Source organism: Bombina bombina, chromosome 7, assembly GCF_027579735.1.
Source record: "Bombina bombina isolate aBomBom1 chromosome 7, aBomBom1.pri, whole genome shotgun sequence".
Taxonomy (NCBI): Eukaryota; Metazoa; Chordata; class Amphibia; order Anura; family Bombinatoridae; genus Bombina; species Bombina bombina.
Genome location: NC_069505.1, coordinates 38,870,792 through 38,887,970, shown reverse-complemented (window position 1 = coordinate 38,887,970; position 17,179 = coordinate 38,870,792). Strand labels below are relative to the sequence as shown.

The following is a 17,179-nucleotide window of genomic DNA, read 5'->3' as shown; positions in this document are numbered from 1 at the left end:
ATGATTCAGATCTGTGCAAATCCAGATTTTTTCCGTCATGATTCAGATAGAGCAGCAATTTTAAGCAACTTTCTAGTTTACTCCTATTATCAATTTCTTCATTCTCTTGGTATCCTTATTTGAAAAAGCAGGAATGAAAGCTTTGGAGCCAGCCAATTTTTGGTTCAGCACCTGGATAGCGCATGCTGATTGGATAGCTAAATGTAGCCACCAATCAGCAAGCGCTATCCAAGGTTCTGAACCAAAAATGGGCCGAATTGAAAGCTTACATTCATGCTTTTTCAAATAAAGATACCAAGAGAACGAAGACAAATTGATAATAGGAGTAAATTAGAAAGTTGCTGCGCTATCTGAATCGTGAAATAATGTTTAGTGTCCATTTAACAAGGAGAAATCCGGCGCCCAAAACAATCAAATGCTGCTACAGACGACATATTTAGCCTTCACTTGAGAAACGAATCGCCAAATGCACACGTCTAGAGTTTATCTTGGGGACTGTGTATAGAGCTCACCCAGAGACAGAACTTTTTTTCACTTTCTGCGATGAGATTTTTTTAGTGAAAAATTTTCTGCAGGTCATTTTTAAATAAAATTGTAAATTTGTCAGTTACACTAAAGCACCAGATCAACTGCAATGTGTTGGTTAACTGGAGAATAAAGCAATATTTAAAGGGACACTGAACCCAAATTTTTTCTTTTGTAATTCAGAAAGAGCATGCAATTTTAAGCAAGTTCCTAATTTACTCCTATTATCAATTTTTCTTCGTTCTCTTGCTATCATTATTTGAAAAAGAAGGCATCTAAGCTTTTTTTTGGTTTTAGTACTCTGGACAGCACTTTTTTTATTGGTGGATGAATTTATCCACCAATCAGCAAGGACAACCCAGGTTGTTCACCAAAAATGGGCCGGCATCTAAACTTACATTTTTTCATTTCAAATAAAGATACCAAGAGAATGAAGAAAATTTGATAATAGGAGTAAATGAGAAAGTTGCTTAAAATTTCATGCTCAATCTGATTCACGAAAGAAAAATTTTGGGTACAGTGTCCCTTTAAAGTTATATAATCTAGTGCAGTAGTTGAACATTGCGTTGCAAATTAGCTGCAGACATAAAAAGTAATTGTAAAATGTCTCTTGAATTAATTTGTTTCCTTTTCTCTTAGTCTAACATAGAAATGTAGTAATTAAAAAGGTGCATTGCTAATACGAACCTCTTACATTCAGAGAAAAACAGCTTTGCAGACTGAAAAGCTAGGGAACGAGCTTGCAAAAATCTCAGAGCCAGACAACAATCAATGCACTGCTGCTTTGCAGCACTACTGCATATTTGATTGTTGTCTTCAAACAGCACTTTGCTCTGGATGCACTGTGTTAAGGAAAACGTATACAATGCAGCCAGAGAACAGCTCTGTTTAAAAAGAACAGCCTAATGTGGAGCAGCACTGAAAAGTTAAAGTGCTAACAGTTCCTGTTCTTTCTGCAGACATGCTGCATTTTCTGCGATGACATCTCAGATCACTCTATGTTCTGCCTTGGGTCTAATCTGCTGAGACAGTTTACAATATAACGCTGCTGATTTCTCCCCTTATGTCAGTGAGAGTTTCAGAATCAGGCCCATAGTATAAAGACACATTTCCATTAAGCCAATTATACGCTTGTTTTGCTGGGTATTTTTATATAAAATCTTTGCATTACATAATCTATGTAACATTATGTTGTTATCGTATTGCCTTTTATTAGGTAATGGCTTTGCTAACAATAATGTAGCTAATAGTAATCACACTTTTTTACATTATTATGGATTTGGATCACTGAGTTATAAGTATTTGGCTATTGCCAATTGCATATTCCTATAGTTCCCTTTGTTATTGGTTCACAGTTAATAAATAGTATTTTATTCATGACTGACTTTATCATGTCCTAATTTTACTGAGGGCACAAGCAAAACTTTTTTTTTTAGATGTTTTATAATCACAGAGTGCTATAATATATGTACTATATCACTGCACATTATTATTATTATTATAGTCACTACATATATTTACTATATCACTGCACATTATTATTATAGTCACTACATATATGTACTATATCACTGCACATTATTATTATTATAGTCACTACATATATGTACTATATCACTGCACATTATTATTATTATTATTATTATTATATAGTCACTACATATATGCACATTATTATTATTATAGTCGCTACATATATGCACATTATTATTATTATAGTCACTACATATATGCACTATATCACTGCACATTATTATTATAGTCACTACATATATGCACTATATCACTGCACATTATTATTATTATAGTCACTACATATATGCACTATATCACTGCACATTATTATTATTATTATTATTATTATATAGTCACTACATATATGCACATTATTATTATTATAGTCGCTACATATATGCACATTATTATTATTATAGTCACTACATATATGCACTATATCACTGCACATTATTATTATAGTCACTACATATATGCACTATATCACTGCACATTATTATTATTATAGTCACTACATATATGCACTATATCACTGCACATTATTATTATTATAGTCACTACATATATGCACTATATCACTGCACATTATTATTATTATTATAGTCACTACATATATGCACTATATCACTGCACATTATTATTATTATTATAGTCACTACATATATGCACTATATCACTGCACATTATTATTATTATTATAGTCACTACATATATGCACTATATCACTGCACATTATTATTATTATTATAGTCACTACATATATGCACTATATCACTGCACATTATTATTATTATTATAGTCACTACATATATGCACTATAACACTGCACATTATTATTATTATTATTATTATTATTATTATTATAGTCACTACATATATGCACTATATCACTGCACATTATTATTATTATTATTATTATAGTCACTACATATATGCACTATATCACTGCACATTATTATTATTATATAGTCACTGCATATATGAACATTATTATTATTGTCACTACATATATGCACATTATTATTATAGTCACTACATATATGCACTATATCACTGCACATTATTATTATTATATAGTCACTACATATATGCACATTATTATTATTATAGTCACTACATATATGCACTATATCACTGCACATTATTATTATTATAGTCACTACATATATGCACTATATCACTGCACATTATTATTATTATAGTCACTACATATATGCACTATATCACTGCACATTATTATTATTATTATTATTATAGTCACTACATATATGCACTATATCACTGCACATTATTATTATTATTATTATTATAGTCACTACATATATGCACTATATCACTGCACATTATTATTATTATTATTATTATAGTCACTACATATATGCACTATATCACTGCACATTATTATTATTATTATTATTATTATTATAGTCACTACATATATGCACTATATCACTGCACATTATTATTATTATTATTATTATTATTAGTCACTACATATATGCACTATATCACTGCACATTATTATTATTATTATAGTCACTACATATATGCACTATATCACTGCACATTATTATTATTATTATAGTCACTACATATATGCACTATATCACTGCACATTATTATTATTATTATAGTCACTACATATATGCACTATATCACTGCACATTATTATTATTATTATAGTCACTACATATATGCACTATATCACTGCACATTATTATTATTATTATTATTATAGTCACTACATATATGCACTATATCACTGCACATTATTATTATTATTATTATAGTCACTACATATATGCACATTATTATTATTATAGTCACTACATCTATGCACTATATCACTGCACATTATTATTATTATTATTATTATAGTCACTACATATATGCACTATATCACTGCACATTATTATTATTATTATTATAGTCACTACATATATGCACATTATTATTATTATTATTATAGTCACTACATCTATGCACTATATCACTGCACATTATTATTATTATTATTATTATAGTCACTACATCTATGCACTATATCACTGCACATTATTATTATTATAGTCACTACATCTATGCACTATATCACTGCACAATATTATTATTATTATAGTCACTACATATATGTGTTGTCTTTCACCTCGATGTGCACCACTAAAAAGCAAGAGACAGATCTTTTTAGCTTCCTCTCTCACGCTCTGTCTATTTTTCTCTCTCCCCCTCATGCACTACTGGGAGCTAGCTGAGCACATCAGGTGAGCCAATGACAAGAGTCATATGTGCAGCCACCAATCCGCAGCTAGCTCCCAGTAATACACTACTGCTCCTACCTAGGTATGATTTTTAACCAAGAGAACAAAGCAAATTAGATAATAGAAGTCAATTGGAAAGTTGTTTAAAATTGCTGCTCTATCTGACTTATCAGTCCATTTAAATGTATAGGAGTTCCGTCTATATAGTGTTATTATTACCGTCTATATAGGAGTTCCGTCTATATAGTGTTATTATTACCGTCTATATAGGAGTTCCGTCTATATAGTGTTATTACCGTCTATATAGTGTTATTATTACCGTCTATATAGGAGTTCCGTCTATATAGTGTTATTATTACCGTCTATATAGTGTTATTATTACCGTCTATATAGGAGTTCCGTCTATATAGTGTTATTATTACCATCTATATATATATATATATATATATATATATATAGTGTTATTATTACCGTCTATATAGGAGTTCCGTCTATATAGTGTTATTATTACCGTCTATATAGGAGTTCCGTCTATATAGTGTTATTATTACCGTCTATATAGGAGTTCCGTCTATATAGTGTTATTATTACCGTCTATATAGTGTTATTATTACCGTCTATATAGGAGTTCCGTCTATATAGTGTTATTATTACCGTCTATATAGGAGTTCGTCTATATAGTGTTATTATTACCGTCTATATAGTGTTATTATTACCGTCTATATATAGTGTTATTATTACCGTCTATATAGGAGTTCGTCTATATAGTGTTATTATTACCGTCTATATATAGTGTTATTATTACCGTCTATATATAGTGTTATTATTACCGTCTATATATAGTGTTATTATTACCGTCTATATATAGTGTTATTATTACCGTCTATATATAGTGTTATTATTACCGTCTATATATAGTGTTATTATTACCGTCTATATATAGTGTTATTAAACCAATATGCATTTTAGTATCTACATAAGGTAACTTCTTAGTGCAGCTAAGATATCTCTCTTGTTGTGTTCAGAACACAATCATATGGACCCCATCTGCTGATGTCATTACAGACTGTACGTATATGAAGCAGCTTATTCTTAGAGAACTAGATCACTTAAAGGGACATGAAACCCAAAATGTTTCTTTTATGATTTTAGGTAGAACATATGTTTCTAACTGAATACATTGGTGAGCCAATGACAATCGGAATATATATGCAGCCACCAATCAGCAGCTAGAACCTAGGTTCATTGTTGCTCCTGAGCTTTACTAGATAAACATTTCAGCTAAGGATAACAAGAGAATGAAGCAAATTAAATAGAAGTAAAATGGAAAGTTGTTTAAAATTTGTTTTTCTACCTAAATCATGAATGTCTAATTATGACTTTACTGTCCCTTTAAATATCAGCATAAGATTATTTTTAAATATAATTTTCTTTCATTATTTATTCCCTTTGTTGCTGATTTCTCATTAGTAATAAAAATGTATTAAGTCTAGACCCTGCCGTCTATATAAAGCACCTGCAGACAGGGACACACATTACCAGCTGTTTAAATGACCCACGCTGCATTGCAGCTATATTTAGACAAGGCGCTAGCGACACACTGGAAACATTATCTGATTGGTTCTGCTTCCTGTTCATCACGGACACATTAGATAATGCAATAATGGCCAAGGGCAGGTACGTTCTCTTTTCTAATCAGAGCCTTGGCTACCGCAACCGCATCTGCGAACCAAACCATGGGTCCCATATCCCACTACTGTGCTTTTGCAGGTTCTTGGACAGAATGTAGGTAAAAGCACAGAGTTCCCAGAGGTGGTTGCGGCGACCGAGGCTCTGATTCGAACAGAGCGTCCTGGAGAGTATCTGCCCTAGTCTATTTTCGCATTATCGGATTGGTCCGTGATTGACAGGAAGCACAACCAGATAATGTTGCAAGTGTGTCACTAGCGTCTAGTATATTTAGGGTCTGATCTTTCGCAGGAAGCAGTTACCTTGGCAAACGCTCCAGTTGGATCAGCCAGCATCCGAACCTATTGAAGGAAGAGATGTTACAGAGGTAATTAAAACGACATTCTTTACTAAAGACAAATAAAATGTGAATGAAATCTAATAATTACTACAAAGTCATAAACTTTATCAGTCTGAAGAGTATACTTAAGCGCTCTTTGCTATTAAAGGGACACTAAACCTAATTTTTTTTTCTTTAATGATTCAGACAGAGCAGCAATTTTAAACAACTTGCTAATTTACTCAGATTATCCATTTTTCTTTGTTCTCTTGCTATCAAGCAGGAATGCAAGCACAGGAGCCTGCCTAAATGTAGCCACCAATCAGGAAGTGCTACCCAGGTTCTGAACCAAAAATGGGCCAATGCTTACATTTCTGCTTTTTCAGATAAAGATAGCAAGACAACGAAGAAAAATTGATAATAGTAGTAAATTAGAAAGTTGCTGCTCTATCTGAATTAAAGAAAAAAAAAATTGTTTAGTGTCCCTTTAAAGGAACATGAAACCCAAAAATCTGTTTCAAGATTCACAGACAGCAATTTTAAACAATTTAATTTTATTATTAAATGTGCTTAATTCTCTTGGTACCCTTTGTTAAAGAAGAATCAATGCACTACTGGGAAATAACTCAACACATCAGATGAGCCAATGACAAGAGACATATGTGCAGCCACCAATCAGCAGCTAGTTTCCAGCAATGCATTACAGTTTGAACCTACCTAGGTATGGTTTTCAACAAAGGATACCAAAAGAACAAAACAAATTAGATAAAAAGTAATTCACACAATCAGCCATTTCATACACAATCTCTCCCCCCCTAATTCCGTCCTTAAAGAAAAATAAACGTTACAGGTGTAATTACTGTGTTTCCGTTTTGTTATTTAAAGTGCAATGATAATGTTAAAATGATATGAACTTAATTGTTAGATTGTAACACTAGCGATGCTGTAATGCTATGTGCTTGACCCCCGCAAAGGGTTTAACCACATGCTAAAAGTCCTGTTGGGGAACTGTATGGCACTGCTGGTCCTGAGTGGAACCTGCTGCTGATCCAATAGCTAGCTAGTCACATGACGCAATACTAACGCAAGATTTTATAGGCTAAAATGCCAGATGTGTTTGTATAATGGTAGAATAATATACTGTATAGAAAGCACAAAGTCCACAGCACTAGAATATATCAAAATGTATTCAAGCATATACACAGACATGTAAATATGTGACATTTTGGACTTGCAGGCCCTTAATCATGCATGGTTCACCATTACAACTGTTACCTTTATGGGACAAATCCACCAATAAAAAAAAAAAAAAAACCACACAAAAAACTAACCCCTTAATATAAATAAACCTAGTGGACATTAAAATCATGTTACTCAAAATGACTACATTAAAAAAAAAAAAAAAAAAAAAAGATAAATCCAATTCTTCTAAAACAAATTCTTCTATGCTGCCTCATTTGTACATTGTGTTCTATTTATATTTTTAAAAATAAGCAGTAATTTTGAGTAGTATAAAAGTGTGTGTGTGTATGTATGTATATTTTTTTATTATTATTTTTTTTTTATGTATTGGTTAATTGATGTTTTTTTATTGGTAGATTAATCCCAGAAAGCCAACACGGGTGCACTAGTGAACCATGCATGATAAAGGGCCTATACCCGTCTTCCTGTATGCTTGAATACATTGATATATTCTAGTGCTATGGACCTTGCGCATTCTATTTTACAAACAGGGAGTTATCAGGTGCTGAGCTGTGTATGTGTTATCTAAATATTATACCGTGAAAGACTGAAGTAAAAGGGATGTTTTTTCCCCTATTCCCAACTCTCAGTATTGGGCAAGTGCCAGGAAAAAAATGCTCCTCATCCTAAATTTGCTAGAAATGTTAAGAAAAAACGCCAACATCACATGACTGCACTACCCGGCCCATCCATAGATTGAAAGTTCCTTGCAGACAGATTTACAGTCATAGCTGCCAAAACACACAGAAAATATATTTTGATGGAAGGGAAAAAACAAACAAACATAAAACGAATGTAACCTGCTCATAATTCGAGAGATAATAGTCTGGGGCTGATTGTCAGTGTTTGAGCTATGCCCCTTTGTTCCAGAGAAGAATCATCTTAATGCTACAGGATACAAAGACATTTTAGCGTTTCCAACAGTTTGAGGAAGGCCCATTCCTGTTCCAGCATGACTGTGCCCCTGAGCACAAGCCAACATCGGTGTCTGATGTCACAAATGCTCTTTTGGCTGAATGGGCACAAATTCCCACAGACACAATCCAAAACGTTGTGAAAAGCCTTCCCAGGAGAGCTGCAGAGCCACACGGGGCTTAAAATTTTATTCTCTATCTGAATCATAAAATAAAAATGTGAAGTTTCTCTAACTAAAAAGGTGTGTGGGTCGCTATTTAGTGAGATGTAAACTTACTATGTTATTCTATTTATGTGATTCACTATAGCTCCCTGCAGCCCCTATGTTATTCTATACATGTGATTTACTAAATAACACTGGCTGCAGGGAGCTTTAGTGAATCACATACACAGAATAACATAGGGGCTGCAGGGAGCTTTAGTGAATCCCATACATAGAATAACATAGGGGATGCAGGGAGCTTTAGTGAATCCCATATATAGAATAACATAGGGGATGCAGGGAGCTTTAGTGAATCCCATACATAGAATAACATAGGGGATGCAGGGAGCTTTAGTGAATCCCATACATAGAATAACATAGGGGATGCAGGGAGCTTTAGTGAATCCCATACATAGAACAACATAGGGGCTGCAGGGAGCTTTAGTGAATCCCATACATAGAATAACACAGGGGCTGCAGGGAGCTTTAGTGAATCCCATATATAGAACATAGGGAGCTTTAGTGAATCCCATACATAGAACATAGGGGATGCAGGGAGCTTTAGTGAATCACATACACAGAACACAGGGGCTGCAGGGAGCTTTAGTGAATCACACAAGTAGCAGGATGTAAGGTTTAGTGGGTAAAGTGCACAAACATGACAGTAACGTTTAATGGGTAACTGGGCATCTCACGGCTACTGAGCATAAAGGGTTAGTAGCTAAACGCCTACAGACTGCCCCTCCCCCAGCAGTTGACACAACACTTTACACAATGGAAATGATCCAGCGGGATTGTGTAACAGACAGCTCAGGAGATGTTCAACTCCTTGTCTGCTGCACTGTTAAATACATATTACTAAAGCCACTCCTGACAGACGCCTGACTACTTAACCCCTCCCCGTCCCAAAACCTTCAGTATTAACCCCTTTACACTAGAGCCCTGAAAAGCATCCCTTAAGCCCTCTTATGCTAGAGCCCTGCAGAGCATGACTTAACCCCTCTTGTGCTAGAGCATCACTTAACCCCTCTTGTGCTAGAGCATCACTTAACCCCTCTTGTGCTAGAGCATCACTTAACCCCTCTTGTGCTAGAGCATCACTTAACCCCTCTTGTGCTAGAGCCCTGCAGAGCCTCACTTAACCCCTCTTGTGCTAGAGCCCTGCAGAGCCTCACTTAACCCCTCTTGTGCTAGAGCCCTGCAGAGCCTCACTTAACCCCTCTTGTGCTAGAGCCCTGCAGAGCCTCACTTAACCCCTCTTGTGCTAGAGCCCTGCAGAGCCTCACTTAACCCCTCTTGTGCTAGAGCCCTGCAGAGCCTCACTTAACCCCTCTTGTGCTAGAGCCCTGCAGAGCCTCCCTTAACCCCTCTTGTGCTAGAGCCCTACAGAGCCTCCCTTAACCCCTCTTGAGCTAGAGCCCTGCAGAGCCTCCCTTAACCCCTCTTGAGCTAGAGCCCTGCAGAGCCTCCCTTAACCCCTCTTGAGCTAGAGCCCTGCAGAGCCTCCCTTAACCCCTCTTGAGCTAGAGCCCTGCAGAGCCTCCCTTAACCCCTCTTGAGCTAGAGCCCTGCAGAGCCTCCCTTAACCCCTCTTGAGCTAGATCCCTGCAGAGCCTCCCTTAACCCCTCTTGAGCTAGAGCCCTGCAGAGCCTCCCTTAACCCCTCTTGAGCTAGAGCCCTGCAGAGCCTCCCTTAACCCCTCTTGAGCTAGAGCCCTGCAGAGCCTCCCTTAACCCCTCTTGAGCTAGAGCCCTGCAGAGCCTCCCTTAACCCCTCTTGAGCTAGAGCCCTGCAGAGCCTCCCTTAACCCCTCTTGAGCTAGAGCCCTGCAGAGCCTCCCTTAACCCCTCTTGAGCTAGAGCCCTGCAGAGCCTCCCTTAACCCCTCTTGAGCTAGAGCCCTGCAGAGCCTCCCTTAACCCCTCTTGTGCTAGAGCCCTGCAGAGCATCACTTAACCCATCTTGTGCTAGAGCATCACTTAACCCATCTTGTGCTAGAGCATCACTTAACCCATCTTGTGCTAGAGCATCACTTAACCCATCTTGTGCTAGAGCATCACTTAACCCATCTTGTGCTAGAGCATCACTTAACCCATCTGTCACAAGCATCAAGAGATGAATTTGGCTGAAGGGCCACTAAACCCAAAATCTTTCTTTCATAATTCAGATAGAACATACAAATTTAAACAACATTATAATTTACTTCTATTATTTATTTTGCTTCATTTTTTAGATAGCCTTATTTGAAGAAAAAGCAATGCACATGGGTGAGCCACACACATGAGGCTTCTATGTGCAGCAACCAATCAGCAGCTACTGAGCATATCTAGATATGCTTTTCAGCAAAGAATATCAAGAGAATAAAACAAATTAGATAATAGAAGTAAATTAGAAAGATGTTTAAAATTACATTCTCTTTCTAAATCATGCAAGAAAAAATGTGGGTATCATGGCCCTTTAACCTCTCTGCTACCAGCCCTCACGATATCACCTTACAGTACCTTGCACCACCCTCCCCCTACAGACTCTTACACAATCCTGTTACAAAAGATAAAAATGATCCAGTGCCAAAAGCAATGAATCAGAAGGCGGCAGGCGTCATGTGACTGCTAGCGTCCTGCAGAGCATCATTTCTTACCAGCAGAAGGCTCTTGCGCCTCCTCTGCTAAAGCACCACAGAACCTTCCTCCTCTATTCCCACTGAGACCCAGAACAGCAGAGGGTGTGAGGAACTCAAGCCACGTGCACTCACCAGTCAGTCTCACCATCCATTCCTCTCTATGCGCACGAGAAGAGCGTTTTATCTCTGTGGCAAGTGGCCAATCACAGGGTGTTAAAGTAACCATAAACAGGTGTGTCATGTTATTTCCCTGTTATGTTTAAAGGGACAGTCTAGTCAACATTTAACTTTCATGATTCAGATAGAGCAGCAATTTTAAGCAACTTTCTAATTTACTCCTATTATCAATTTCTCCTCGTTCTCTTGCTATCTTTATTTGAATGAAAGGTCAGGAACCAGCCCGTTTTTGGTTTAGCACCAGGGTAGTGCTTGCTGATTGGTGTCTACATTTAGATACCAATCAGAAAGTGCTACCCAGGTGCGGAGCCAAAAAACAGGCCGGCTCCTAAGCTTACATTCCTGCTTAAAAAAAAAAAAAAAAAAAAAAAAAAAAAAGGATACTAAGAGAATGAATAAACTGATTATAGGAGAAAATTAGAAATGTGCTTAAATGTTCTGCTTTATCTGAATAACGAAAGTTTATTTTTTACTAGACTATCCCTTTAAGGTCGCAGCTACCTTGACAGAACAGAGAGGCTTGTATGTGTATAAGGCGAGAGCGTGCACTCACCTACAGAAATACAGTAGTTAAAAAGGTGAATAGTAAAATAAATTATAGCCAGACCCAAGCACTTCACCACTGATATAATGCGAGATATCACCAGCTACAAACTGCGCTTGTGCACGCCCGTTATTTGGGGAGGTGGCCACATATGTACATATTGGAGGAAGAAGCAGCACTACAAATAAATTAAAATCACATTGGATTAAAAAAAAAATCCCTTATCTAGTGCTTAATCATGCACAGTAAAACAAATAAAGATAGCAGTATATGGTCTGTATTTATGTTGACTGCTATTCCTGCAATTTACCTCTGATAATATTGGAAGTTTTAATGATCCCTAAGGAGCTGGAGTGGGTCCAGCAGACTTCTGAACTGTGACCCTGCAACATGCTACTGATTGCTTGATCAGCGCAGGAGCTCATTTAAATCTGTTCCTGTTGTAAATGCTTTTAAAACATTTTTATGCAGATCATTTGCAAAATGCAGTAATTATTAGATATTCATTTTCAGACAATATATCTAAAAAGCCCCCTCCCCCATTATACTGTGTTTTTATTTGCAATTGAATAAGGAACAGCACTTTTAAATTAACTAATCAACAATTAGTCATTTCAGTCATTCAAGTGATAAATATATAAAAATGATTAACTCAAATAGTTTTTGTTAATTAGTTAAAATTTCCATCCGATATTAATTTATGAATCAAAACACAGTAATGGGGGGGAATTTGGATAATTTGTGCGCAAATGAACGCATGTGCCCATTATATCTACTACAGCTACAAAAAAAAAAAAAATACAATAGATTTTTGATTTGCTGTGAAACCGCCACATGGTTTTCCACTGAAAGTAACGCTACATTTTGCTATCGGACGTAAAATAGATTCATTTAAGCTCTTTGTACAAACCAATACAAATTAAATGGACAAGAAAGTCTTAAACGGTCATGATTAAGAGAGGGCAAATAATTTATGCGCTCACATTTAGTTTGCGATTCTCGTTAAACTTAGGTAGGCTCTGGAGCATTTTATGGCAGCAGCAGCATCACATCAATATCTGCAATAATGAAAATCGCTTTTGACCACTAGATGGCAGCATTGTTTGCAACAATGTATAAGATTGTTACAAATTTTTTACAAAATTGCTGCCATATCGTGGCCCAGACAGGTGCACACTCCACAGCCTACTTAAGTATGCCATTTATAAAAGGATACAAAGCAGGAAATCAGATTTCTCCCCCCCTCATGCTGTCTAAATCATGGGAGTATTATTGTTTTATGTCCCTTTAACCCACGCTATGCCAGTGACTTTCCTCACCTTCTCCTCTGCTCCGTGCGCCTTTCCCCACTCGCTCATCACAAACACGTCATTAACAGCAATGCAGGCGACCACTTCCACCCCACGTGATGAGAGTTCTGAAGCTTTCTCCACGTATCCAGGCAGGTGCGTCTGGAGGGGGAAAACAAAATGGTGAACGCTGCTTCTGGCTATATGAAGATATCGTACAGCCAGCAGGCATCATGTCTAAGGTTTAGTTAGGATTTCTAACTTCAAAAGGGACAGAAATCTGCTTGAATGCTGTGTTACAAGAAATAGAGCAATCATTAAGTGCTTCATGTATTTAACCCTGGCATAGGGTTCACACTTACAGCTAAAGACAGCACTAAAGCAGCAGCTAGCTGAGAACATCTGGTGAGCCAATGACTAGAGGCATATGTGTGTAGCTGCTAATCATCAGCTAGCTCCCAGTACTGCTGCTCCTGAAGTGGAACAGTTCAGTTTCTATAAAGTACTTTAGTTACTATAAATGCATTGGGCACCGCCATGTTGTAACTTAGGTTCTCTTATCTTCTGTTAAAGATCATTTGGGTCAAATAAAAGCCACTTAAAGAGATACAAACCCCCCCACCCCCCAAAAAAAATTTTTTCACGATTCGTATAGAGCAGGAATTTTAAGCAACTTTCTAATTAACTGCTATTAAAAATGTTTGTCATTCTCTTGCTATCTTTATTTGAAAAAGAAGTAATGCAAGGTTAGGAGCCGGTCTATCTTTGTTCAGCACCCTGGGAGCACTTGCCTATTGCTGAATTTAGCCACCAATCAGCAAGCGCTACCCATGTTCCGAACCAAAAATGGGCCGGCTCTTAAGCTTTACATTCCTACTTTTTCAAATAAAGATAGCAAGAGAACAAAGAAAAATTGATAATAGAAGTGAATTAGAAAGTTGCTTAAAATTGCTGTTCTATCTGAATCATGAATTTGTTTGGGGGTTTAGTGTCCCTTTAAATGGCTGTATCAGCTCATTTATATCTGGCGTCAGCAGGGGATGAGAGAAACAAAACACACTTGAATATTGACAAAGTTACAACATGGAGGTGTTTATTGAGAATTATTATAATCTTTAATATCCCATTAACAAACATTAAACAGGTCAGTAATAAGAATGGAAGAAGACAAAATAAAATGTCCCTTTAAAGGGACAGTGTACAGTAAAATGTGAATTATGAAGGTTTCATTTTGGCTTTGCTGTTCCTTTAAATCAAGACTCACACAGCTATGTACTGGATCAAAATTTGGCACCATTAACTGTTGGGAAAGATTTTTTCAGTTGGAAACTTCTTGAGTAAGTTCCTTTTTCCTGGCATTAATTGCACATTCAACTTATGATCTAATAGTACTTACACATAATAAAAGTACTATTTCACCATTCTACTATAAAATATCTAAATGCGGGTCTACTGGGTGTTAAAGGAAGATACATTGTATTGGCTAAAATTTAATATGAAGAAAAAAAATTGGAATTAGAAAATATACAGCAAAATCAAGTTAAATACAAGAAAAAAAAATGAAACAAAAAAACAAAACTATAAAAGAGAAGGTGTATAGAATATGAGTATTTGCAGCAGATCATGTTGCTGAATTAGCCCCATTTAAGGTGTATATGTGTTTAACTGAAACAAAATGTATTTGAGAGACATAAGACAAATGGTTTATTGATGCATTTTCGGATTGAATTGTTTACCAATCAGCGCTCTCCCCATATGGCACGTTTGTTGTAGCTAGAGTGCTGATTGGAGAACAATTTTAACCGTTAGCTCACACAAAAATGTACTTTTGAAGTGGGCGGCAGAGCGCAGGGAAATTTAATTTCATATCTATATTAAAAATTAAGTTATAGCGCATCTTCTAAAAAAGGAGTTTACCATCACTTTAAGCATAGATTCTGCTCAGTTAACTAACTATAATTGATTTAAGAGATTAATCAATGAAGCAGAACCAAATTAATTTATATTTGCCATTCTATAACTAAATCAATATATCTACATCTATATATGTTTTTGGAAGCATACAAATAATATATTGATTTAATTACAAGCTTGCAGGAGTGATGAGTATACTAATGGGCTCATAACTACAGATAAACATCCCTTTAAACTATCTATTTTTCTAACAAACTAATAGACACCTGATCTGTATACACCTTTTTACAAGATGACCTACATCAGCTGGGACCACAGACCTTTATAGTTTGCATAATGCATCTGTGTTTATAGTAAGAAGAAAAATGTTGATGCTTTACAAATAATTGCTAATAAATGGTAATATAATTTTGATAACTCCAATGCACAAAGTGTGTGAATTTATTGCTGAGTTTCTCAGTTCTTTTGCATTGGAAATCTGAGATATTGGGAGTTTCTTAAAAGTAGAATCCATGTTCATTGCATTGTAAAACGCCACTCGATTCTGCAAATTAGCAGTACCTATACTGGGGTAGTGTGTGTGCCCAAATGACTGATTATTTTCTAAAAAAAAATATCTTGCAGACTGCATGACTTTAGAGAAGGGTAGCTCAAAGGGGGGGGGGGTATAGAAAAATGTTAGCATGCCAAGTTTACCCACCCCTGACACAATTCTACCTCACAGAGTCATACAGCGTAAAGAGCGACACAAAGTATTGCTGCCTTGTTACCTTGGAGCAGCCAGGAGTAAAAGCTCCAGGGACGCCAAACAATATGCCCTTCTTGCCAGTAAACACGTCTCTCACACTGATCTTGTTACCAGGCCCTCCCTCAAACACCTGCACATCTGGGAGGGCATCTCCGACCTGTGGAACAACAAAGGGTGCACCTTATTGACACAAAACAGTCACTTGTGGGTCACTATTATTTCCTGGTACATAACACTGGGATTTCCCCCCCCCCCATTACTCATTATGTTGAAATCTGTACCAGGAATTATTTCACTTCCTTGTAGAGGCGAATAAATCTCCCCCTAATACAACAGGTTACATATTGGTCTTTGTAGTAAAAGCAAGCGATTTGCATTTTCTCAATCGCTTCTAAGCATCTCTAGGAAATAGGAGCATAAATAATATTCTTTTTGTCTCTTTACAAAAACTATTCCTGAATAGCTGGCATGTTTTTCTTTGTGAGACTGCAAAGTTTTATTTGACTGCTATTTCTTCATCACATGTATAAGCCGCACAGAGATGTACCATGATACGCACACGTAACATACCAAGTGCACGCACTGTGTCTACCAGTACTCACAACCCACCCAACACACTGGTACCCACAACTCATGAAATGTGCCTGTACCCACCACTCCTGTGCCCAGAACTCAAACGCATCTGTACCCACCACTAAACCAACGCACCTGAACCCACCACACATCAAAAACACAGGTACACACCACTCACCCAACACACCTTTACCCACAACTAATCAAACAGACCCATACTCCCCACTTACCCAACAGACCTGTACTCACCTACCACATCTTTACTTACCACCCACCACACCTGTACCCACCACTCAGCCACACAACACACCTGTACCCACAACTCATCAAACACACCCATACTCACCCAACACAACTGTACTCACCTAACATACCTGTGCCCACCACATCTTTACTTACCACCCACCTAACATACCTGTGCCCACCTCATCTTTACTTACCCCCCACCTAACATACCTGTGCCCACCACATCTTTACTTACCCCCCACCTAACATACCTGTGCCCACCTCATCTTTACTTACCCCCCACCTAACATACCTGTGCCCACCTCATCTTTACTTACCACACACCTAACATACCTGTGCCCACCTCATCTTTACTTACCCCCCACCTAACATACCTGTGCCCACCTCATCTTTACTTACCCCC

The 17,179-nt window shown here is 36.8% G+C and overlaps 1 protein-coding gene across 1 annotated transcript in view; it reads right to left on the bottom strand.

The window, feature by feature from the left end:
• The window catches only part of PRDX5 (peroxiredoxin 5), a 34,054-nt gene that overhangs the window by 15,895 nt on the left and 980 nt on the right, over positions 1 to 17,179 (bottom strand). The window contains exons 2-4 of the mRNA XM_053720048.1: positions 15,980 to 16,114; positions 13,326 to 13,457; positions 6,290 to 6,328 (exon numbers count right to left, since the gene is read on the bottom strand). Of these exons, the coding sequence (XP_053576023.1) occupies positions 6,290 to 6,328; positions 13,326 to 13,457; positions 15,980 to 16,114 (306 nt within the window). The remainder of the gene's footprint in view (positions 1 to 6,289; positions 6,329 to 13,325; positions 13,458 to 15,979; positions 16,115 to 17,179) is intronic.